Consider the following 26,224-nt stretch of genomic DNA (forward strand, 5'->3'; position numbering starts at 1 on the left):
GTCATGGGACAATCTCTTTACTGAAGTGCTATCCATGTTATGAAAACATTTCGGAACACCTGCTTGAGAGGAAGATATATGACACATGCTGACATAACACAAGGGAAAATCCTTTTCTGATCTTGGCAAAGGTCAAATGTGGCTAAATGTTAATTTAAATCTCTGACTTTAGGCACACGAGTTTGGATATTTTGGCTTTGGCCAACCCCGGAGTAGAACCGAGGAAACCAAATTCCCACTCTGCTAATCTAATGCTCAGACAACACTCCCTTTTAAGGCACCACCAACATGTAGGCCAAATAGACTGATTACACAGAATCCTTTGGTAACTTCCATTTCTTCCTCCCCCTTTTGCTTTTTCCTCAAGTTCGAATGACCATTGTCCCCCTGATTGCATGACCAGACAGAATGTTTTTTCTCTTCCCCATGAAGCCAGAGTAGCACCCTGCCAGAGATTACATACACTGTGGTGAGGTTACAGGGCCTAAATAAAAATTTCTTCAGAAATCAGGACGTAATTTCTCAATATGATCAGTTTTAACCAAGAAATATTTCTACAAATCATGGAATTCCTGTGGTTAGATCTCAATGTTACGCCTAATTCTATGAGACTAGTCCTAAAACATGTGGGAACAGCATCTCTTACACAATTGTTAGGAATGAATGTGCCAGCTGGCTATCCTCATATGGGATATGATTAGAAACCTAGGATTTGCTAGATCAGATTGGCCAGCTGGATCATCTGGTCCACTTGTCTCTGGAAGTGATTGGTAACATGATTCAGAGGAAGGTAATAACCTCCTATCCCCACAATGCACGTAGCTAGTTCTGCAGTGCTGTATGTGGGGGTGAAACCTCTTTCCTGAATCCCACAGGGCCAAGATTTAGCCAAGACGTTTGAGATTGGGTTTGCCTTATTTTTGCATGAATAGCTACCACCGCCACCACTTTCTCAGTTTCCTGCCTTCCCTCTTATCCACCAGCCAATTACATTCCTATCTGAAGACAGCACAAGGGGAGAGAACTCTAACCCTGGTTACTGAGACACATTTCTCAGGCTATGTCTACATTACCGCTTATGTCGGTATAACTTATGACGCTCAAGGGTATGAAGAAGTTACTCACCCTAACAATGTTTCTTCGAGATGTGTGTCCCTGTGGGTGCTCCACTGTAGGTGTGTCTGCGTCCCTGATTCGAGAATGTTGGTAGCAGTGTCCATTGCGCCTGCACATGCACGGTCTCCGTTCATGCTGTGCCATGGGGCTAGTCAGTGTGTGCGGGCTAACTGTCCTCAGTTCCTTCTCTACCGCAGAGTCAACTACTGAAACTCCGAAGTAGGGGAGAGGAGGGCGGGTAATGGAGCACCCACAGGGACACACAGCTCAAAGAAACATCGTTACTGCACAGAGTGAGTAACTTCTTTTTCGAGTGTCCGTATGGGTGCTCAACTGTAGAAGACTACCGAGCAGTACCCTTTTCAGAGGGCTGGGACTTTGGAGTCGGGTTAGTCACTGATAGTATTGTGGAGCCAAAGATGGCATCAGAGGCAGAGTCCCCAGTAATCGTGTAGTGTTTTGCAAGGGTATGGACTGATGCCCATGTCGCCGCACTACAAATTTCAGAGATGAGGACGTCTTTAAGGAACGCAACAGATGAGGAGATCGATCTCAGGGAGTTAGTGTGGCTCGAGTCCAGAGGGGTCATGTTATGAATCTAGTAGCATTTCCAATGCAGTTCAAGACCCACTTGGAAAGCCTTTGGGCTGAAATAGCTGAGCCTTTGGATTTTCAGCTAGGGCTAGGAGACTGTCTGAAAGGTTTTGTCCTATCAAGGTAGAATCCCAGGGCTCTCCTGGCACCGAGCATGTGAAGTATAGTCTCATTCCATGTGGTTTTGGTGAGGCTTGGGAGAAGGTTAGAAGGTGAATGGACTGATTCTTGTAGAATGATGAAGTAACCTTAGAAATAAACCTCGGATGAAGTCTGAGTGAGACTTATCTGGGAATAATATTGTGTATGGGGATATACAATTACGGCTGCTATTTCCCTGATTCTCCTCACCGAAGTGATTGCGATTAAGAAGGCCATTTTTATCAATAGATGCAACAATGAGCAGGTGGCCATAGGTTTGAAGGGGGGTCTTGTCAGCCCTTTCAGCACCAAGTTTAGGTCCCATGAGGAGTGGGGAGTTTGAGATGATAAGGTTGTGGGAAGAGGTTTGTTATTCCCTTCAGGAACCTTTTAGTGGTAGGGTGCAAGAGGATTGAACACCCTTCTACAGGATGGTGAAATGCTGTAATAGCTACTAGGTGGACTTTTACAGAGCTCAAAGACAACCCTGATTTTTTAAGAGTCAGGGCGTAGTCTAGAATATGAGGAAGAGATGCCTAGATTGGAGAGTTTTGCCTGGATGCGCACCAAGCCTGAATCTGGACCATTTTTTCAGGTAAGTGCAGCTCGTGGAGGGCTTTCTGCTATGGCGTAGGACCTCCTGTACCTCTTCTGAGCATGCTGATTCTAACTGTTGGAACCACGTAGGAGCCAAGCCTTGACGTGGAGGATCCCCAGGTTGGGATGCATGCAGGTTGTCCTGAGACAGGAGATGCAGCATGGCCAGAAGGGAGATTGGTGGGAATATTGTGAGCTGCATCAGGTCAGGGTACCAGGTTCGTCTCAGCCATGTGAGAGAGAGAAGGATAACATGTGCTCTGTCTTGCTTTATCTTTATCAGGATCTTCAGTAGGAGGGTAAACAGGGGAAAGTCATAGAGGAAGTCTTGTCCCACAGGAGAAGAAGAGCATTGCCCAGGGAACATTGGCCGATCCCTGTTCTGGAGCAGTAACGCTTGCACTTTCTATTCTGGTGGGTGGAGAACAGGTCTACGGATGGTGTTCCCCAATATACGAACACATTGTGAAGTATTGTCAGGAGTAGTTCCCACTTATGGTCGTGCAAGAATTTGGGGCTCAAACTGTCCACTACCACATTCTGTGCACCTGGAAGGTAAGCCGCAGACACGGTGATATTGTGAATGAGGCACCAATTCCAAATCTTCATTGCTTCCAAGCACAGGGAGAATGATCTGGCTGCCCCATAGCAATTGATATAGTATATGCAAGCTATGTTGTCCGTAAGGATCTTTATGTGAGACCTTATTATGTGCGTTAGGAAATGAGCACAGGCGTTCCTACTGCTCTTAACTCTAGGAGATTGATAGGTAAGGATATCTCTGAAGGCGATCATTTTCCTTGTACTTTTAGGTTGTTGAAATGTGCCCCCCACATCCCACAAGGGATGTGTCAGTAGTGAGGAGTGCCAACAGTGGTATCTGAAGAAAGGTAGTCCCTTTTCCAGTGTTGGCCGTGTTCCTCCACCAGTTAAGGAATTCCTTGACCTTGGGGGGCAGTGACAAAGGTTTTTGCAGACTGTCTCTACATCGAGCTAAACCATGTTTGTAGGCATTGTATGTGGAGGCTGGCCTGCAGAACCACGGCAGTGCTGGCTTCCATATGTGCCAGGATTTGGAGGCAGACTCTGATCGACACTTGAGGGCTATGTTGAGCAGTGTCTATAAACGATACCAAGAATAGGAACCTGTCCTGGGGTAGAAAGGCTTTGGCCTGTAGGGAATCCATGTGGGCCCCTATGAACTCCAGACATTGGACAGGTACAAGAGTTGACTTCTGGGAATTAATTTGGAAACCTAGCTTCGTGAACACGCATACCATGTCTTTGGTGTCTTGGTGCACTTCCTGTAGTGATCAGAACCTGAGGAGGCAGTAGTCCAGCTAGGGATAAATCCTTATCCCTCAAGAGTGTAGGTGAGCGGCTACCATCAAAAGAATTTTGGAGCATACCCTCGAGGCCAATGAGAGCCTGAAGAGAAAGACTCTGTACTGATAGTGATCATTTTCTACGGTGAATTCTAGAAAACATCTGTGAGCCAGTAATATTGAGATGTGAAAATCGGCATCCCATAGGTTGAGAGCTGAAAACCAGTCTCCCTGTTCCAATGAGGTAATGATTGTTGACAAGGTAACCACCTTGAATTTTGGAGCTTTGATAAACTTGTTGAGAGCTCTGAGGTCTAAGATCGGTCTCCAACCTCCCTTCTTTTTGGATATTAGGAAATAGCGAGACCAGAACCCTTTGCCTCGAAGATGTTGAGGTACTGGTTCTATGGCTTCTAGTTGTAGGAGGTGATTTATCTCTGCCTTCAAGACTCAGTCTCTGAAGAGGGATGGGTAAGAGGGATGTGAAGAGGGCAGGGAGGTAAAGTGGATGGAGTACCCAAGCTTGATGATTTCCAGGACCCATTTGTCCATAGTTATGTGCTCCCAGGTACTGTGGAATGCTGCCAAATGGTGGCCAAACAGTGTATATGGCAGTTGGGAGTAGTCTCACAGCACCCCAACTTGCCTGTCTCTGGGCAGGTGGCTGGGTAGAGGGCTGAGGCCTGGAAGGCTTGCATCTAGAGAATTTATTTCTCTTTCTGTGTGGCTCATAATTGCACTGAGACACGAATTGGGCTGAGTAAGGTCTCTGTTGGTACTGACTACTAAAATGTCTCTTTTGTCCCAGTGTATAGATGCCCAGGGACCTGAGTGTTGCCCTGGAATCCTTTAAGGAATGTAGCAAAGTGTCAAAGACCTTCTCCACAAAGAGATTTACACCTTTGAAGGAAAGGTCTTCAACTGTGGTCTGCACCTCCTTCGGGAACCCTGAGAGGTGGAGCCACGGCGCCTGGCTCATCACCACAGCTGTGGAGATGGTCCCGGCTGCCGTATCCTGGAGCCTGGGAGGAATACATTAAGGCCTCATATGGCTTGCTTTCCGAACCCTCGCTCGAAATGGTGGGGCTGGGTATTGCCGAGGGGAACTATCCCTAGAGTGGCTACAGCCCCAGAATCCTCTAGGTCTGTCTGCTCTTTGGACTGATGGGAGTGAGTCGGTGCCAATCATACCGCTGTCAGTGGCAGTGCCAATGATCAGGATTTTGCCCATGCCAATGTCTTCTGTGCTGAATGGGCCGGTATTGCTGGTGGTACTGCTACCGGGTCGCATACTGGGAGTGTCTTACAGTGTTTGCTCTTGAGTCCACAGGCTTATGAGAGGTTCTGGACAGTTGGTGGGAAGCCTGGATACCGGATTGTCTCGGTGCCGCCAATGATGAGGATACCGAGCAAGATGGAGATCGCTTTTAATTATCCCTGGGCTCGCTAACGGAGCGCCTGGATCTCTTCCTCGACTTATGATAGGAGTCCACTGACCATCTTTTTGACCTGCTATCCTTCAACATAGGAGGTTGCAGGAAGACTCATGCCCGCCCGAGGGCTGTGGTCAGAGAGCCGCCTCCATAAAGATGATCGTTTGACAAAGCTCTCTGTCTGTGCAAGATCTTGGTTGGAGTTGGCAGAGAGAACACCTGCTTTGGTTATGGCTCTTGCATAGACAGAGAATACACTGACAGTGCTGTGCGTTCACTGGTTAGCTTCATGGCACAGCACGAGGGGAGACAGTGCATGTGCGTGGGCACAATGAGCACTGCTACCGAAGTTCTCCGATCAGCAGTGCAGGGACGCAGACACACCTGCAGTGGAGCACCCATAGGGACACCATTTGAAGAAGAATATTCCACCCCCTAAGCAACATAAGTTACACAGACATAAGCACTAGTGTGCACAGTATGAGTATGGATACAGCTGTGCCACTCCAGCGCTGTACGTGTAGACATGGGCTCAGTTAAGCTTTAGTCTGAGGGGATGACTTAGAAGATTTAAGCCTTAGGTTTGCAGAGCCCCTGAGACCACAAATCCTGCCAGGGTCAATCCATCCCTTCACCATTGTGAGGCAGGTAAATTGAGTACCAACTAGCTTTATTGGTTCAGGGCCTTTTGCTGCAGACTTTAAAACTGAGGCTGTGTTCGCTCTGCGCAGACATTAACAATCCCATAGCATTTTTCTTAAGAATAAGAGTTTGTCCAGTGTCTTTGGCCCAAATTTCCTTTCGCCCCAGGGTGTGTAATGTGCTGCCTGGGAGTTGGCTGCTACCCTCACCCCAGAGATAGTTGCTTCTGTGATCTGAGATATCTGTGGATTGTGAAGCATTTGAGCGTCCATCAGAGCAAAACATGTTATATAAATTGAAGAGACAGTCTGGGTGAGGTAATCTCTTCTGTTGGTGAGCGTGACACGCTTTCAAGCTTACGCAGAGCTCTTCAGGTGTGGGAAACGCACTCCGAGTGTCACAGCTAAATACAAGTTGGAACAGATTGTTTAGCATAAGCAATTAGCACATGAGAAATACGCAGATCACCGCACTTCCCTTCAGGGATCCAGTAACCACCCCAAGCACACCAAGAAATCTGTTATTGACCACCCGATGCTAATGGGTCACTTCATCTTGAATGGTCCCTTGAAATATATGTTAGCTGCTGAGGCTAAAACTACAAGGTCCACCTTGTATTTAACTGTGACACTCTGAGTACCTTTCCCAGACCAGAAGAAGAGCTTGATTCTCTCACCAGCAGAAGTTGGACCAATAAAAGAGATTACCTCACCCACTTCACATCCTGGGATCAACATGGCTACAACACCACTGCATACATATAAATCGAAAGCATTTTAATATAGAGCCAGTCTTTTCAAAGAGAATAATTTCCATCTGGTTTGGAACCAAGAAAAAAGGACTGCTTGAAAAGAACTATTGATTCTTTTCCTTCAGAATTTACTCTTTGAAGTCTTTCTAAGGGACACCTCAGAGGCAGGCTCCAGCTGAGACTGACCGCCAAAAGGCAGAGGGAGGGTCAAAGGGCTATATTATGTGAAGCCACTTACTGTTTCTAGAGCCAAGCAAACCTATAATATGCAAAACTCTGAAGTTTTGGAATTTGCAGCTCCCTTCCCACATAACACCTTCCCGGCTGGGGAGAGTGTGGACTGGCTTAAGCATGGATTTAGTATGCAGGCAATTTTGCTCTGGTACTGTGGCCTTGGGCAAATCATAGAAGATTAGAGTTGGAAGGGGTCTCAGGAGGTATCTAGTCCAACCTCCTGCTCAAAGCAGGACCAACCCCAGCTAAATCATCCCAGCCAGGGCTTTGTCAAGCCTATACCTATAATATCTTATCGAGGAACTGTGAGATTTATTTATGTTTGTTAATGAAATAAGTATATTTATTTCCAACCAGTTTTGCCCATTGCTTGTGAATTGCTCAGATAAGCACTTTTGCCTCCTGCAGACCTTGCAGTTCTTTCTAGGTCTTTACAATTCCAATCTGACTTTAAACTTTAGGCTTTTTGGCTGAGACCGTCCCTGAAGAATAGGTTTATGTATATACAAAACAACACAGTGTATAGACTTTCCCATGCGACTCAAACCAGAATTCCAGAAACTGAAGGAAGGGCCAGAAGCTGTAGTGTTTACAGTATGAAATGTCCACGGTTTTCCAGCTCTCCTGATATTGATGCTCTTTGATCTCGGTCCAGGAGAAATTTTCTTATCATCTCTTCACAAAGTGCAGGAAATGTTGCAATGTTTGTCAAAGGCTGGCTGGCTCTTTAAGGCAAGCTGGGCTCAGCCTGGCCTGTGGCTATGCCGCTGTCCCTCAGCCTCACTGGATCTACCCCAGGTAGTGATAATTAGTGATCCCACCTGGGTATGATGAAACTTAATTATAATGACAGATCCTGGCTGCAGAAGATCAGGGTGAAGACTACTTAAATAGAGCTGTGAATTCAGTCAAGGGAAAGATGCAGGAGAGAGGAACAAGGGAAGTGCCTTCTTTGGGAAAGGCCCCAAAGACACCCTGAGAGAGACTAGTTCAGGCTCATATGGGAGCAGAGAGCCCAGAGATAGGGCCTACAAGGAATAGGGAGATCCCTGAGGTAAACTGTCTGAGTCCCTGGGGAAGGGAGGCAATGGGGAAAGAGAACCTGCTGGGGAAGAAAGATCCAGGAGAAAGGCTGCAGGGCCCAGTAGTAGTTCCTAGGTGGAAGGCAGTTGAACTTTTGTTACCCCCAGAAGGGGACTGAACTTTGGTGTGACTTGACTGGAGGGCCAGACTGCAGAACATCCAGGTAGAGATGGCAGGGAGAAGACAGAGACAGTCCATTTTGGGGCCGAGGATGTGGCCACTCAGGGGATGGGAGTGCAAGAGATGAAGTCCCCTGCAACATAGCATCCTGCTGCCAGGGAGTGCTATGGCAGGAAGAGTAATCTACTGGTGTGTTACAAATCATGTCCCAGAAAGATCCTCTTCCATTTGCCAGGCCAGGATTGTGGAGCACCCAAGGCAGAGACAGCTTCTGAAGAACCCCAGTCCAGGTTCTTACTGAGTAACCCACATGGTCTGTAATAGAAGTTTTGGTTCCTTTTTTGATTGCTGACTGGCTGTTTAGCTCTTCCGAGTGCTTGAGCCAGCAGTGCCAGTCTTGTTCTTAGGCTTCTCCGTGGTGCCCATCCCTGTTACAGCTAGGGGCTGACTGGCAAAGGGCTGTTTCTGTCAGGCATCTTCATCGCCTTCCCACCACTTCTGTAGTGGTCACTAGTTTTGCCTTGTCAGACATGGTGACATTACTGGGGTGTTTGAAATCTTTCCTATGGCCGGAGAATCCCACAAATGCTTTCCTAGCACAGTGCAGTGCAAATGAAACGGGAACACTTTGAGAGCAATCGCTGTGCCTTTCTCTCCCTGCTCTTTACGTCTCTTCTCTGTTTTCAGCTTCCTTTCCCTGTGGGGCGCTGGAACAATTTGTATAGTGGGGGTGTTTAGCGCTATTGAACCAAACTATCAATCCTGTATGTGATGAAAACCACTTCAAGCCAGAGGGTGGAGAAGCACCTTTAGTTCCAGCATCTGTGTCCCATCTCTCTCCCCCCCCAGGCCCCTCTCCTCTCCTCAGTTACCTCATCTTTTTGCACATTCCATGTCTCTTTTCTTTCTCCCCTTCACTTCTTTTTTGTGCTTCTTTCCTCCGCTTTCATTTTTACTTTCCTTTTCCTACACACCCACCCCACAGCGGGGGGAATGCTCATACCTGTACAGCTCCAAGGCACCAGTGGCTACTCAGAAGCAATCGAGAGAAGCATAATGAATCCGGTGTAATTCTAGTGGGTACTTGGGTACAACAGTGGTGAGCATGGTAAGGACAAATAGATAGGCTTCACTCGACTTGGGGGGGGGCAATACTGGAAATGAGCTGTTCCATGGCAGCAGCACAGGTGTGAGTGATCCCCATGACTGAGGAAGGAGAAAGCATGAGGAAAACATGACATTTCTGCAGCGGCGGCCGTGCTTGATTTAACCTCCTGAAATTCGTGGGTGACCCTGATTTCGAAGGGAAGCATCCCCTTGCCATATCTGATTATTCAGCCGGTTCCATCGCAGCACTTATTGTGCTTGGTTTAGAGCTCCTGGAACCATGCAAGCTGCTAGCAGAATGATTACAGGAAGCTTTGTTAAGGCATTGAGGCATATACAAGTGTGTCAGCAGAGTTAAAGGAAACCAGGCTTTGCTTCACTTGATGGCAGATGTACGGCGGCGTTGCTGTACACTTTAGATCTTTTTAAGCTCTTTGGCATCATGATGCTAGCACGCAGATCTAAAATAACATTGCCTGTGATAACAGAAAAGCGCACACACACACCCACTCCTGCCCTCCCCCACTGCATTAAGAATGGATAATGGCCCTCAGAAGCCACATTAACTCACCTAGGGGAATTTTGTTAATGTCCACATAATAGCGCAAAATGGCAGACCCTAACATGAATGCCACACCAGGTCCGATGATGGTCACAGCAAACAGGATTCCTGGAAAAAGAAAACATTTCCCACTCAGCAGGCAGGTTCAGTCTGTGAGAGGAGCGCATGCAGGGGACAGGAGATGCAAAAACCACAGGAAAACAGGAACTGCCAAACGAGATCAGACCCAAAGTCTATCCAGCCCAGTACCCTGTCTCTGACGGGCCAACCCCAGAGGAAGGTGTAAGAACCCTGCAGTAGCAGATGTGGGTTAATCTATCCCTGCATTAGGTCTCATTCTGGTTTCTAATAGTTAGAGATGGCTTAAACCCTGAAGCATGAGTTCTAATATTCCTTCCAAAAATGTTATTACCATTAATTATAACTCTAACTGTTCTTGTTATCCATGTAAATGTTCAATCTCTCTTTGAACCTTGCTAAGTTCTTGGCCACATGGGCTTCCTGTGACAATGAGTTCCACAGTCTAATTACACACTGTGTACAAAAGTATTTCCTTTTATCAGCTTTGAATTTCCCACCTTTTAATTTAGTTGACTAGTCCCTTGTTCTTGTGTTAAGTGAAAAAGAAGAGTAATCCTTTATGTACCTCTACTATACCATGGATTATTTTATATACTTTTACCATTTCTCATTTCTAGGTAAACAATCCCAATCTTTTCAATCTCTCTCCATAGGAGAGTTTTTCTGTGCCCCCAAGTCAGTCTTGTCACTCTTCCCTAAACCCTTACAATTTCTGCAGTACATCTGACTTCAGTTACTCCTGGTTTAAAAACTCAGTTCGGATTATAAACTGGGCCGTGCTCTTTGAAATATATTTTTGCTACCTCAGTTGATCTCCTTCAGCTTTTACCTTCTTATGACAATAATGCATGAAAAGAATGAACATACATAAGACTCAATTCTCTGTTACACTGAGTCCGTATGAAATCTGTTTCAGGAGTTTCTGGCACTTGTTGGAATTAAAGTCTGAAGCAGCCAAAACTAAAAGCACTTGAAGTTTCTTGTAGTCAAAGGGGGTTTTTTTTGGAGAGAAGCTGAGCATTACGGCCTTTCAGCACAGCATAAGCGCTGCTTTCCTTTCTTACCATGGTGACTCATTTCTAGTCTTACCTAAATAAAGAGGTGAGTTTCTCTCACTGGCATAATCGTCAATGTAGGAGATCCCAAAGGGCTGGATGGGGACCCCTCCGATCCCTAGCAAAGCCTGGCCAATAAACAAGATCAGCAGGACCTCTCGGTTTTCTTTCACTGCGTGTGGGGCGCAGTTTGTGCCACTGAGGTTTCTGGTGGATACTGATAGATCAGGTTGGCAGAGATCAGTAGAATTTCTGAAAACACCTGAGGAAGCAAATACAACACCCCTAAGCACCAAAAGCCAGAGTTGGTGGGCACCTAACCTCAGACATGAAACATCCTCTGTAAAACAGCATAAGCCACAGTGCTCTCAGGGTTAGGTGGTGACACTTTCCTACAGCCCCGACTGTGGAGTCACAGTCCATGGGGAGCTCAGACAATGACTCTGCCTCAAGAGGATTAATCCCTCTTCCCCGCCTCCCTCTCCCCCCATGCTCTCCGGAGTGCACAGAGTGATTGAGGTCTGGCAAGCAGCTTGTTTTCTTGAGCTTGCTTTCCCCAGCCCAGCTCTCCAGTGCAGCGCTTTCTCCCTGCCCCCTTTGAGAAGATTCGTGCCCCAGCATGCAACACAGAGCGTGCAGTCCCTACTCTCCAAACACAGGACCTGAGATAGTCCTTGATTGACCTTTGGCTTTTCCTCAACTCTGAGGCAGCTGCTGGGGCTGGGAAAATCTGGTTTTTAGTGATTTCCATAGCCACATACTATTTACAAATTAGACACATGATGAGCTAAATTCTGCTTTCAGTTTACTCCCTTCTGCCTCAGTGGACCAATGTGATTGCACAATTGTTACACAGAGAAAAATTTGGTATAATATTCCTTTCTTTTTATAAATCTCTTTACCTAGTCAGTAATAACCTACCTAACAACAATGGCAAATACATATACATAGATATACAACAAATAAACACAAATATATGGGAGGCCTTAATTTAACATCCACAACAGAGACACTATGCAAGATAATCAGAAACCAAATAAAAATGTATTTGTTGAGTTGTGAAAGGTAATTATGGTAAAAGAACAATGGCACTAAACAACGGTTACTCTGTGGATAAGTACAATAGCTGTCATTTTAAAAATATAAATGGATACAAAAAAGATAAAAATCAAATCCAGTTAAAGAGGCAGTCTGATCTCATCTACCTTGACTTTGGTGGAGTTATTCTGGAGTGATACCAGTGTAATGGAGATCGATAAGTGAGAGAAAAAATGTGAGTATCATAAATAACTAATGGAGAAACAATAGATACCAGATTTATCTTTAAATAAATTATCTAAGTGATTAAGAAATATTGAAAAGTATAGCATAACAGCTGCTTGCTTATTCCCTAAATAACACTGACTTCAGGATTTTTCCTCTGTATTTTATAGATCAGTCATTTGACCCAGGTAACATCTGCAATATCTAAGTGCCTATCCTGAAGTGTATGGTTGAACTTCTTTCCACGCTTTCATTAGCCTTTGTTCCCTGGATAAAGCTGTGAAATAGTCACTTCTTAAATCTTCCTTTGGGGGCTGTAACTGAAGAAATAGTAACGAAAAACTACAATGCAGAGCCAGTCTGTGCCCCCAGCTGTGTTCTTGCTGTTCTGTCATGGTGTAGTGACCCAAGGAAACAGGAAAAAGCCCTCTTAGGAGAAGTTTCTAAAGGATTTTGTAGATTCTGATAGTAGGATTTCAATTGTTACTATGATTGGGAATTAGGACCTTGAGGTCAAGGGAGAAGGATGACTAATCTCCACCTCTGTATTCTCTTCATTCTTAGTTCCTCACTTCTGTGAATACCCCACGCCTGTAAAACTCCTCCCTGACCTGGTCTTCCATATCCTACCATCTCCACCTTCACGTCCTTCCCTAAAAATTACTTCTTCAATTAGGCCTACAAACACTTGTCCTCCACTCCTCCTCCCAAGGAAGCATGAAATAAACCACAAACAAAGCAAGAGAGGTTTAAAATCCTGGCACCTGTGCTTATGGTCATAGCTATACTACTGTTTTTGACTGCATCCAATCCCCTTCCTTCACTTACAGTTTAAAGCCCCATCCTGCAAATTGTTGCTCACAGAAGTATTCTCCTTGATTTGGGCTGCACTCAGTAGGACTATTTGTGTAAGGACAACTTGCGTGAGTAATGATTTGTGGGATTAGACCCTTGATTGTAATCTCATTGGGGTAGGGGCATAGGCTACATTTGGTGCCATAAATAATCCTAATGAAAGGGGAAACAGAAAGTGGAAGCAGCTGTACGTCTAAGAATATACATGCTTTAGATCCTATTTTCATTTGCTTTGACTCCAATCTAGGCGCTTTCTTCTTGTTATTCCTCTCTTGGTTCACCTCGGTCAATATTTATCTCTTGGGGCCAGCACATTTTAATTTCTGAAAGCAAAAGTTCAATATCTGCTTCTTTGGTGTCATATTTTACTTCCTTACACTCTGCAGTTAATGAAACCTCAGGAAATTGTCTCCTTCTTTACCTGTCCCCAAAAGGCGTAAAAGGTATATACATTTTGAGTACCTACTGGCAATGGACTGGTCATATTCGTAGAGCCCCGTTATAAAGTGAGGAAGAGACATGAGGAATCCAGCTATGGATACAAGAATAGCTCCACAGCCAATGAACCGAGGCCTGTGAACTCTGCTTCCAAAGTAACTTACGAAGACAATCAGCAACGTGTTCCCAACCTGCAATAGGAGACAGAGATTCAAAAGCCGGTGAAACACTTTGACAATGACCTCCCAGAACCTCCTTAGGACAGTGCACAGGAGAGTTGTGTGGGTGGGAAATTAAAAGAGAGCATACTGAATACAGCAGATGTCACCTCATTGAAGGAAGCAAGCAATCCGGATGTCTGACTGGACAAGCCAAATCGCTTCTCAATCGTTGAAATTGAGCTTTTCAGATAGCCGGATAGCAGGAGCTGGGAGAGCTGGAGAAACCCATGGCAGAAAACAAAAAACTGCAGAGACAAAAAAAAAAAAAAATCCACTCAGTGAGGTTATTGCTATTGAAAGTTGCAGCCTAAAAACAAACTCTTGTTTCCCTCTTTCTTATATTTAAATAAAGCAATCCCTTAACAATAAGAAGTGCGGTGCTCATTGAACATGAGGGAGCAATCACTACTGTTATTGAGTCTGGATATTGCTGGTGAGAGATGCCAAATCAACAATTCCCAGAGACTGGAGTTATCCCCAGAACAGGTAGAAACTTCTCCCACTCTACCCAGATACTGTACCTTGATCCTGACCTGGAGGCATTATCTCTGGGATTCAGAGAGCAGTTCCGACACCAGGTCCCTTAAATCCTTCTCTGCTAGGTTGCCAGTTGCTGCCATCTGTGCTAGTGACATCTGTCCACTAGCAACTGGGCTTAGACAATCAAACTCATTTCATAGGGGACACTACCAACCTGCACTGGATTTGAACTAGTGGTCAAGAAATGGACACTCCATAGCCATTTCTACTTTCCATGACCTGCAGCCATCCAGTTGCCTGAGATGTTAATAAAAACCTGACATGCTGTTATAGCACTGGAACAACAAACCTGCATCTAAAATTAATAAATACCTTGTTTCTAGGCCCAGTGGGGGAAAACCTTATATAATCCTACTTCTTCCCTCCCCTCCTGAATTCATAGAATCATAGATGACTCATAGAATCATAGAAGATGATTGGAAGGGACCTTAGGAGGTATCTAGTCCAACTCCCTGCTCAAAGCAGGACCAACCCTAACTAAATCTGTTGATTTCTGCTGATACAGGCACTGGGATGCGAAGGATTCATTTTATCAAATATCTGTGGATCTTTCCCACTTCTCAAAGGCCTTGTTAAAGCCTAGCTGCCTCATAGCTACTCCCCCTCACTGCACCGCCACCCTCTCCATATCTTAAATCACTACAGGGACACTGATTAGTGACCACAGGACCATCAATCAGGTGATGTTTATAGGTAGAGCAATGCCTTCAAAAGGGCTGCCCTGGTGCTGCTGAGGTCGGAATCTGTCTCCCTCTATTTCATGCTGAAGCTCCACACATGTTCAAAGTGTGTGTTACCAGGTCCATGCCTGGGGAAGGATGGAGTTGCAACTCTCCCAGTTGAAGAGCTCTGCTCTCAGGGATCCCTACACAACAGGAAAAGCAATAGAGGTGATGATAAGGAGCCTTATTCGCTTCTGTCATGTGGTCCCTGAGAGATGTTCTTCCCCAGAGAAGTAAAAAAAATGAACACATTCTTAAGCAGACAGACCGGACAAACTGCAGGAGAAAGATTATACATCCCCATGACAGGACAGCCATCGTGCTTCCTGAGGACCCTTTGCTCTCTCATAGCTGACATTGAGAAGCCAGAAAATGTGATGCCTTGACAGGTTGTGGCTTTGCCCACTTTCCAATTGGCTTTGGCTGTTTAGAGTCACACACAGAGGAAATGGCCCACACTTTGTTTGGAACAAAATGATTGTTAAGAAACCCAGCAAAGTCAAAAGAGCTACCCCCCTCCCCCCACCTCCACCCCCAGCTAAAGCCTGACTGCTTTTGATGACTCACTATCTAATCCCAGGGCTCAGCAGAGTGGACAGAGGGGCCCGTAGCTATCTGTTACCTGTATTCATTTCAGAACATTACAGGAGCGATTCTAAATCCTCCAATGTCAATGTGGATTTGTGTATCCATCCAGTCCAAGTCCAGGATTTGTCACATCCTCAACTGTGTGTAACACCACACTACTACTATTTCTATTTTCATTTAGGTATTTACCTTTACTCACTTGTGATCTAAACCAGAATTTGAAAAATTAAACTTTCCCTTCTATAGCACACTTCCTCCAACAGTCTCAAAGGACTTCATAAACACTGATAAGCCTAACAATACCAGAATGTAAGTATATTGCACCCATTTTATCAGCTGTTCAATGAGTCAATGTCCAGAAAAGAATCTAGAAGTCCAACTGCCCAGACCCCATTGTTCTAACCACGAAGTAACTCGCCTTCCATCTGTAAAGAGAAAAGGTTAATACATTTGGCCCCTAGACCTCCAAATCTCTCTTTCACACACACCTACCTGTTTCTAAAGTTAAGGGAAGATTTTTTCAATAGCCATCCCAATATAACTATTATAATATAATATAATATAATATAATTATTGCACTGGAATATTGACCTATTCTCTTTCATTTGTAATATCTTCATAGAAGATTGACAGCAAGAGATACTATATTTTCAGTCTTATTCCTACCTATATGTCAGACATGGATCATAGTGCTCCACTAACCTTGGAGTTTGAAATTAACATAGCATTTCCACTTGCCATCTAATAGTACCTTGTGGGTTTCTTCTCTTATCACTGAGTAACAGATCAGCATATATTGTAGCTCCTACAGAAGCAGGAGCTTTTTTGTTTGTTTGTTTCAAAATTTCGTAATGACATAACAATGGATTTTGAAGGCGCTACTAGTTTTTTTTTTTGACCCAAGTTGACATTTCCTATGCGATTACAACAGTTTTCAGGTATTAGAAATGTGAGGCTTATGGCACTTGAGAGCATCAATTTAAAAGTATGTTTTCTTCTAGTTCAGTAAAATGTGATTTACTAATTTGCATTAATCCAGACCAAACACCTGAATCAGAACAAGGATATCATGGTTTCTACTTGCCTCAGAGCTCAACATGGCCATCTGTTTATACACATTCTAGTGAGGTTCTTATACAGCCCTCATCACCTTAGTATCTGAGTGCTCTCCAGAAGTGCATTAAGCAATGCGACTAGCATCCATCATCTGTGGTTCTTTGTTTTTCTCTTCCCTGCTCCAGGAGGAAATTATATGGGGGTTTTAATGATTGTATTATTTGTATACTGTGGTATGTGTTTCTTTTAGTAAGACATCATATCCCAGAGCAGGAAGATGATAGGTCCTCTCTACGATCAGTCAGCCTGCACCACATTGAGTCACAGGCAACTTAAAGCCAGAAATAGCTCAACAGAAAAAAGGAAATCATTGAAATAACAAGAAAAATGAATAATGGTCTGAAGGGATTTACTGGAAGAACAATTCAAAGACCCAAAGACATTGGGCCATTCATTGCAATGGTCTGAGTCTTGGGGCAGAAACCCTGGCAACAGAAATACAGAATACAGCAGCACAAGAAAGCCTCAATCTTCCTTAAATTAGGGAACCCCAGCAAGCCGGTGCAGCCTGTTGCATGGTTGGTTGAGGAAAGAGATTGAGCTGGGTGGAGTGATAAGGAGCATTTATTCGGTTACAGCTTCTAATTCACTCGTTCCCCTTTGTCACACATGTCCAACAAAGTGAGCCACGAATTCACTAATTTACAACTTTTAATCTAAAATAATATGTAAACACACACACTTCTACAGCGCCCCATAAAACCCCAATTTGGTTATAAAATGAATATTAATGGCTATGGGAGGCATATAATTATACCACCCCTGTTTGTCATTTACCACGGAACTTGCGTGGCATACGCCTTTTTGCTATGAATCTAACAAATTAGCAACAAGGGAAGAACCAGGGGGAGAGGCCTGGGAAAGAAGAGATAACACTCTTCTTACTGCATTCTTTGTCCAGATGGTGGGAAGAGAACTGGAAGGAGGAACATAGCCTACTCATATTATGACCTTGTTACCATGGCACCTATCGGGTGGGTCTGCCCTCCTCGAGACACTGCTAGAAAGTTGCCCTGATTTGTTCCCTCTGTCACTAACTTCAAGGCTGGAAAGTTGCTGTGATCAGCGCATGATGATTGCTTGTGTAGTACATGGCCTTTTTAGCCCAAGTCAGGGGTCCCGCGGAGAACAATTCATGTCCAAAGCCTGGGCCCAACTCCCAGCCCCCCAGGAGTGTGGCCCAGCGCTGACATCCTTTGTCCCCGCGCCCACACAGCCCTCACTCTGGTAGTACTTATAAGGGAGAGGGCACAATCAGGGGATATGACGATTTAATGTTCCTATGCCACACTGTGGAGATTAAAGCTGCCCACTCCCAGTGGAAACAGCTGCCTGCCCTCCATTAGCTGAGGGATTCTCCCATTCCCTGGAACACACTAGATCAGGCTGGCACAGGGAGGTGCAGTGTGCCCCTAGGGAATCTGGACCAGCATCTGGACTCTTTCTGGGAAGGAAGAAAAAGAGATTTTTTAATTCTTAAATTTAATAGGGGCCCTGTGGCAGGGACACAGACAAGATGGTCCTTGGGCTTTTCCATTTCAGATGTATATATTTAAAGAAAACCACAACAGAACAGAACAGAACAGTGAACATGATTATCCTCCAGGGAGAGGTTGAGAGAGAGAATTAACCTCCCACGACCATCTCATCACTTAATGCAGGCTGGTGGCAGATGCTCAAGTACTAGGATGAAGTGAGCGGCATAAGAACCCACATAGAATAGAATCTGCAGCCTTCTCCAGCAGCTCCAAGGAACGGCTTGCTATAATGGAGTGGTCATTTCCCCCATGGATGTTCTTTCAAGTATATTATGGGTTAACAAAAAGAGAAAGCTGTGGAGTCCATTTAGCATAAGCAAGGCATTCCAATCTGGTAGTTTATTGTTGCAGTCTATTGTTATGGTCACTATCCAGGGCAATGGGAAAATTCTTTCTACCTGCTCCTTCCCTGGGAATAAACAGCTAACAAACATTTTTCACTCATTACAGGTGAAAACCAGGTCCCTATTTGTCAGGATCACGCATGACTGTATAAGTGCAGTTTTTCACAGCAGACTGAAAGGATCAAGGTTCATCAGTGCCTGCTCCTCTGTAGCAGCAGGAATTGGATCATGTACGTTACACCCATTTGCTCCTAACGGATGGTCCCTGCTCAGTGCTCCAGAGGAAGGAAAATCTCTCCACTGGGTCCCTATCGATATACCATTGACCAAAATGAATGACATCCCAACCCCATATTTTGATCTATATAACCCAGTGCATGTGAGGGAGAATCACTGGTGCATAAGCATTTTATCCACATGATTCTTCACAACATTAAGCTTTTGAATGGCTGTCGAAATTCTGAATGGCCCCTACATGAGATTGTTAATGTTATACTAATATAACTATAGTTCCAGAGGGGTAGCCGTGTTAGTCTGTATACAGCAAAAACAACGAGAGTTCTGTGGCACTTTAAAGACTAACAAATTTAATATTTGTAGGCATAAGCTTTCAGGAGACTTCAGTTCTCTTCTTCAGATGCAGTAATAAATATAACTATGTGTATTTACACAGAGTCTTACATCTAAGGATCTCAAAGCACTTTACAAACACAGATCCAATAAGCCTCCCATTACCTCTGGAGGTAGGTATTATTATCCCCATTCTACACATGGGGGAAATGGAGACACAGAATATGATGGAGCAACTTGCCGAAAGCCAGGTATCAGCAAGTAGTAAAGCTGGGAAAAGAACTTTGGTCTCCTTACTCTCAGTGGGCTGAAAACTTCTTACTAGTTACACTCGCCTGCCAGGGTGGTGCATGCAGTTAGCCCAGGGCAGCTTAGGCCGCAGGTGAAGCATCCTTTTTAATGAATGCTCCGAAAAGACACATACCAATGACTACACTCTGTGCCGTAGGCAAGGCGATCTCACAATGCTTCCTGTCTGTTCCTGGATATGCAGCTGATATTGTTATAATAGGCTCCCACGGGAATTTTCTCCCTTAGCCGCCGAGATAAGCTTGTACTTTTAGGTGTATGTGTTTGCAGGAAGGAGGGAATGAGAAATTCTTTGTTTCCCCATTGAATCAAAACTGCTTGTTCGTGACCATATCCAAGGCCAAAGCACTGCACAAACTAGTATCAAGGGCACTGTGCAAGGCGTGCTTCTCGTTTGCTCCTAAACAAACATGCACAGCATATTGCTAGCATAGCCCAGGGAGCAGCTTATGTAGTCTGCCCTGTAAATGGGGGGAGAGGGGCAGTGCTTGCAGAGGAGGGTGTCCTTCCCTCAAGATATTTTTTTGAAAATACCTGATGCATGGTACAATCTGGTGCATAACAGAGGGGGGGGAAATTAATTTTCAGAAGTATTTTTTTCTGAGCCTCAGGCATCACTCATCTCTGAGAGGGGGGATTCAGTGGTATTCAGAGCTGGCTTGGCTCTGTCAGAGGCAGGTAAATCACCCCAACCAACTCTTCAATATAACGGTAGAATTTTTAGCAAGAGGCCCCTAGCGCCTTCTCCTACCTGTCTGGGTCTCAGAACGCTTCCCAGCAGAGCACAGGCAGGGCTGGGTTGCCACTCTTGGGCCTTACAGCTCTCCCCAGCAGAATCCAGGCTGGGTTAGTGTTGTTTTCACATGTAACCTCAGGCCGGGCACCCATACAAACATATTCCAGACTGCCAGCCAAATGGGCAACATGCAGATATGTCTGCAGTAGGCAAAGCGATTCAAGGCAGGACAATGTGCTATTTACAAGAAGTGCAAGACCTGACCCTATAACCACAGTAAGGTGCAGGTTATCACTGAGGGTAATTCAAATGCATGTGCAGGCTCTGGTCTGACTCCAGCTAGGGATGATGGCAGGTAGTAAGTGACTGAAAACACATACACTCAGACTCAGAATATAAAGTAGGAGAAAACAGTTGAGCAGAAGAACTCATGCCATAACTGCAACCTCAAGTTCTTTTTATATAGTAGCTGGCCAGGTCCAGCCAACGTCCTATAACATGCTTTATTTGTTAGAAACTCTTTCCACTGATTATTGTGTAACACACATTATCATATGTCTTTGCTGTCAAGCAGACTATATTACACTCATAACTTTGTTTTTACAGACAGGTGAATTGCTGCCATGACACACACAGTAACTGCTAATAACACTTTAGAAGTCCACAGCACCTTTCTTCTGAGGATCTCAAAGCCCTTCACACACATTAATAAATTCATCTTCACAACAGCCTGGATTTTGCAGGTGGGGAAACTTCGGCCCAGGGAGGCGCCCTGTGGCAGAGCCAAGTAAGGAACCCAGATTTCTTTGCCGAGATTTTCAAAAGGGACTAGTGGTTATGGACGCCCAACTTGAGACACCTTAATGGGGCCTAATTTTCAGAAAGTGACAACCTCCTACCCTCAGAAAATCAGAACCACATAAAGTGACTAAGGTTAGATACCCAAAATAAATAGCCATTTTTGAAAATACCGGCTCACTGTGCTCAGTCCCAGGCTTTAGCCACAACACCATGTTCCCACATTTCCTTCCTGGATTTGTCGTCCTTATCTTCATTACAGTATTCTTGAAAAGAGCTAAAGATATAAAGCTAACCTAAACTTCAGCTCCGTCAGTAGTTTTTACGTGTTTTGCTTGATGTGCTTTTCTGCTACGAAGTCTAACTGGTCAAATTCTCCTCTCCTGGATACTGGTGCAACCCCATCTACTTCAGTGGAGTTGCTCTTTTGTAACTTAGAAAAGAATTTGTCCCCCATTGTTCACTATGTTAAGTCAAGGCTAAATCCTGCAGTCACAGAGTCTTGCCATGGACTTCAGTGGAAGCTGCATCAAACCCTTATTTTGCAGTATTGTAGGAATTTGTGCCATTTGCCATTAAATGTTTTAAGGTCCTGTGACGCTGAGCAAGAAAAAACTAAGCAACTTTGTAAGTTGCATGGCCCAAATCTGACCTTCAGAGACATGTTATAGGAAAATACAATGGTAGTAAGGGTCATTCCTTATAAGTAGACTAGAGCTTTGATATGCAAGTGTATTGTTTGTAGTTATTTGATGTTGTTTACATATATCTTGTTAGAGGTTAGTAGTGTAAATAAACTGCTTTCCTGTCTATCGCTGTTGTTTTATTTGATTGAAAGGTCAAAAGGGAATATTAACATCTAGATGGACATTTGGTGTAAGAACATCATTTGCCTGTATTACTCTTTAAGTTTTATGTAAACTGTCTGTTAACTGTACTAATGCCGCTATATGTGTGGCTAGGAGATGAAGGTTTTACTTCAAAGGACAATATACATTACTATTCTCCACTCAAGAAAATATCTGTGGACTGTCTTGATAGCTTAAATGGTTATTGCTGACTATTGTCTGAGGAAGGGATGCATTGAGTCAAGCTCAAACGTCACTTTCATCAAGACCCACATAGATACCTGCAAATGCTCACCTTGCTTCAACTACAAAGGAAGCTTCAGGCCCATTCCTTTTTATCTCAGATCTGTCAAAGCTTGTCCGGGAAAGTTTAGATCACAAGATTGGGATCCCAGCACCAGCCTGGAATCACCCTGCTAATTCTCTTGGGAGAATTTGAACAAACTCTGTGCATGGACTATTTAGTCTTAATTTCTCTGGCCTGGATTTCTAACAAAACAGCGCTAAACAAGGATTGATGACCTCCAAGCAGTTTGAGTAATTTCAGAGACCTTGCAATTTAAGAACTTTGCAACTCACTTATCATCTCTACTCTGAAACTGACCTGAGAGCTTTATTTTCATGTGTGTACTGATCTTTTAACCACTACTCTTTCCCTTTTTTAAAAATAAATATTAGTTTAGTTAAGGTAATGTGTTCGATGCTTTGGGACTGGTAGAACATTTTTACATATGATGGATAAAGATTTTCAGCAATCCCCATCAGATTTGGCTTGGCTGTCTGGGTGCTAATCGAAGGGCTGCATAATTTTAAGGAAACTGTATTTTTGTCTACTGAATGACCAGTGAGGTCATCAGAAGCTGTTTGTTGCTGGCTTGGTGTATCTTATGGAAGAAAAACCACCAGCATTTAGGGCTTTGCCTGCCCCATTCTTTGCAATTTGCCCAGTTAAAGCTCTTTCAGCAAGGCTCCTCTGGAGGCCAATGTCACAGGTCCTTCTGGTCTCCTTGCATTAGCTTCCTGAGTGGCATTTTGACATCTGGCAATTACTTTTTGTGCCTTAGTTGCTTGAAAATCTACAGTGATGTGACTACATTTGCCATACATTCAGCTTCTTGTAGGCACACAAAACATGCTAAGCACTTCTTTGGTTTTCTTGTGAGGCCATTCAGGTCCTGTTTCTAAAATTACCTCCCAGAATGTGAGGAAATGAGACATTGATTCTAAAACCCGAGCGTGTGACCTAACTTCATGAAAGCGGCATAAAGCCGGGGACAAAGCTGCTCTGCAGAGCATTCATCATGCATTGGGATGAATTCTTGTGTCTTGGCTCCCCCGGCACATGCACAAATCCACATGACAGCTTAGATCATCCGGTTTCATGTTATTCAAACTCACAGTGAGCTGCAGCTCCAGACATTTCCACACACAAACCACCGGATGATGTCTCCTGGGGTTTAGGTTTCCAGTGGTATTTCTGACACATCCAGAGCTGCTTCTTCAAAAAGAAAAATCTCGAAGAGCCAAGTGAGGCAGCAACTGCCTTTAAAGCCTTACCAAGCTCCTAGAAGCAAACTCCAGGTTTATTTTCAAGATTGTTTTTTAGGGGTCTAGGCTGTTGGGCAGGTAGTTTACACTGTCCATGGGGATGTGAAATGGAGCAGGGCCCATTTTACGCCTGTTCCTCATATTTTCTCGCAGACTTTTGGAAGTGAGCTTAGTGCTGGCAAAGTGCTGGGTTAGCAGCAGCAGAACATGGACTGCAGCAGTACAAACTTCCCCCATGTTGCCATGCCAATGCTCTTCAGTTCTGACCTGGAAGAACCCCTTTTCAGGGATGAGAAGAGAGTTCAGTGTCCATGTCAAATCAAACACTGGTCTCTCTGCTGAGTCTACCAACAAGGAGGTTTACTGTAATCTATCCGCTAGGAGCTGAATTGAGACCACTAGAATTGAGACCTGGCATTGGCCACTGTCAGAAGACAAGATACTGGGCTGGATGGACCATTGGTCTGACAGAGTGTGGCTGTTCTTATGTTTAAACAACAATTATTTTCCATCACCAGCATGGGCTGGCTTCAGACCCGTGTCCCAGCAAAGAAAGGCTCAGGAACCAAAAACCCATTCCCTGAGCCTACCAGTCAAACACAACCCCACAGTCTGTTATCTGACGCTTTGGCCTGCAATATTTGTGCGGCAGATTGTTGTGTCTCTCTCATCTCAGGAGTACAGCTGCTGATTGTGCCAGAATAACAGCTGATTTCAGAGCTGCCTTGTGCCACGCCTCCTTTGCACCCTTATCGCAGTTTGTGTCTCTGAGATTACTGATTAGTTACAGTGCATGTGACTTTGTACACCTCATCATAGAAAAACATTAGCTTTGTTTTGTTTTCACTTGCACTTTCATGAGAACAAAATAAAATTGATGGGAACAATGGTTTTGTGGTTAGCTCATTGGACTGTGTTACATTCCTGGTTCCCCCATAAACACTCTGCGCGACTGTGGGTGCGTCACGTGCCTCAGTTTCTCCATCTGAAAAACAGGGATAATGGTACTCCCCTCCCTCACATGCAGTGTGAGGCAAAATTCATTAATGTTTGTAGAACACTTTGAAAAGTCTTATTATTAGCCAGAGCAATACCTGTTTTACTCCAGTGCATAAAACAAAGTCTTGATCATGTGACCTTATAGCTTAGTAAAAGTACCTAATAAGAAAGTGTCAGGTGATCAACCTCATGCTATAGCTATACAGCACTGTTTGTCCATGGATCTCAAAGCACTTTGCAAATATTAATTAATCAAACCTCACAGCTCTGATCCTATCAGATAGTAAGTATTATTATAACCACTTTGTGAATGAATGCACCCCTATATTCACATCCTACACACTACTGTATTAATCTTTGAACAAATTATGCCTTGTGAGGTATCCTTTGAAAACTAGTAATTCATTGGTCACTAACATCATAGTGAAATGTATGTAGCAACATTATATGTAAAGTTGTGAATCCCCCTGTATGATGTTGGTAGTGCATGTTCAAACCAACATAGCCCTGATTAGACAGGAGTGGTTAAGCAGATCTAAAACAAGGGAGAGTGTGTTTACCTTGATTTCCTTATAAGTAGTAAACAAGGTCCTTGATACAGCAGGAGGGAGACAAGGCAAATCTGCATTTCAGCATATGCACGGGAGAAGAGAGAGCATGGGAGCTCCTTCACACATCACCCTCTTTAATGTTTGATTAAACTTTGTTTTAAGGGGTAATCCTCTGATGAATCCACTTCAGAGGGTTACTGGACTATAAAAGTTCGGGGGCAAAAACACCCCAGGTAGTCTCTCTTTCTATCTCTATCTCACTCACTCGCTCTTTCACCTAAGAAGATAAAGGAACCAGCCCTTTGAATTTTAAGGGCAGATCCTGACTTGAGAATTTGGTCAGTCCTGTTGCTGGGAACAAGTGGTAAGAATTTTGCCTTGAACTAAGTCTAGTTTGTTAAGATTTAGCGTGAGAAGGCATTTTATCTTGATTTCTCTTGTAGCCATTTCTGACGTTAACGCCTTATGCTTGTTCTCACTTAAAATCTCTCTCATTTGTTTTATTCTTTAACCAAAAATAATCCAGTGTTACGTTTAATCTGAATTGTTTGGTAATTCCAATTAAAGTAGCAAAGTGTTATACATTGACCCCTTACAGGGGCAATGGACTATAACATCTGCACTGTCCAGGAGAGGATTGGACATACAGAACACCCGTTCTGGGGGAAAATTCAGGACTGGGAGTGTGTTAGGGTCACCCTGCAGGTGCTAATCAAGGCTGCTGGAAGCCAGTGTGTAGCTGGTGTGTTGTGGGCAGGCTGCCAGGGTCAGAGTTGCTGGACTAGGACTGCAGTTACGTACAGACACTCAGGGTGTGACCTGCATGTTGTTTGGCTGTTCGTGAGTGGCCCAGGTTGGAAGCTGGCATTGTGAGGCGTGCAAGGTTGCAGGGCAGGGGTGGCACAACTCCTCACTGGGCTGCATTGCTCCCCAGAATGTGTTATACTTCAGAGATGGATGAAGAGTCAAAAGCTCCAAGGCACCAAGACGGAAGGCCCGAATCCTGCAGAGTTATGCCAATGCTTATTTTTCAGTGCAGGAGTAGTTCCACTGAGTTCAGCGGGACTACTTACGTGCTTACAGTTAAGCACTTGCATAAATCTTTCCAGGACTGGGATCTAAATGACTTGCCCAAACTTGCACAGCAATTCCTCAGATGGCAGGAGACAGAGCCCGGAAGCCAGAGTCCCTCCCCTCTTTTTTCAACACGAGGCCACTCTTTTACAACGAAAATGCCCCAGAATACTTTGTATACACTTGTTGGGACATGATAAGAAAAGAGGCTAGATCTTCAGGAGAACTCAGTGTGTTGGGTGCTAGGCAATTATGAAAATCTGGCCCATAGGTAGATGCTCAAATGGAAGTGAACTTCTTTTGAAAATCTGGCTCCAATTGTGGG

The 26,224-nt window shown here is 44.4% G+C and overlaps 1 protein-coding gene across 4 annotated transcripts in view; it reads right to left on the reverse strand.

Moving 5' to 3' along the window:
- The window catches only part of SLCO2B1 (solute carrier organic anion transporter family member 2B1), an 86,845-nt gene that overhangs the window by 39,761 nt on the left and 20,860 nt on the right, over positions 1-26,224 (reverse strand). For all 4 annotated transcript variants that reach the window (XM_067533264.1, XM_067533265.1, XM_067533267.1 and 1 more), the window contains exons 3-6: positions 13,726-13,863; positions 13,426-13,588; positions 10,876-11,103; positions 9,715-9,813 (exon numbers count right to left, since the gene is read on the reverse strand). In XM_067533264.1, coding sequence (XP_067389365.1) covers positions 9,715-9,813; positions 10,876-11,103; positions 13,426-13,588; positions 13,726-13,863 — 628 coding nt within the window. The remainder of the gene's footprint in view (positions 1-9,714; positions 9,814-10,875; positions 11,104-13,425; positions 13,589-13,725; positions 13,864-26,224) is intronic.

Source organism: Emydura macquarii, unplaced genomic scaffold, assembly GCF_026122565.2.
Source record: "Emydura macquarii macquarii isolate MOO-44397 ecotype Brisbane River unplaced genomic scaffold, CSIRO-AGI_Emac_v2 contig_3328, whole genome shotgun sequence".
Classification (NCBI taxonomy): Eukaryota; Metazoa; Chordata; order Testudines; family Chelidae; genus Emydura; species Emydura macquarii.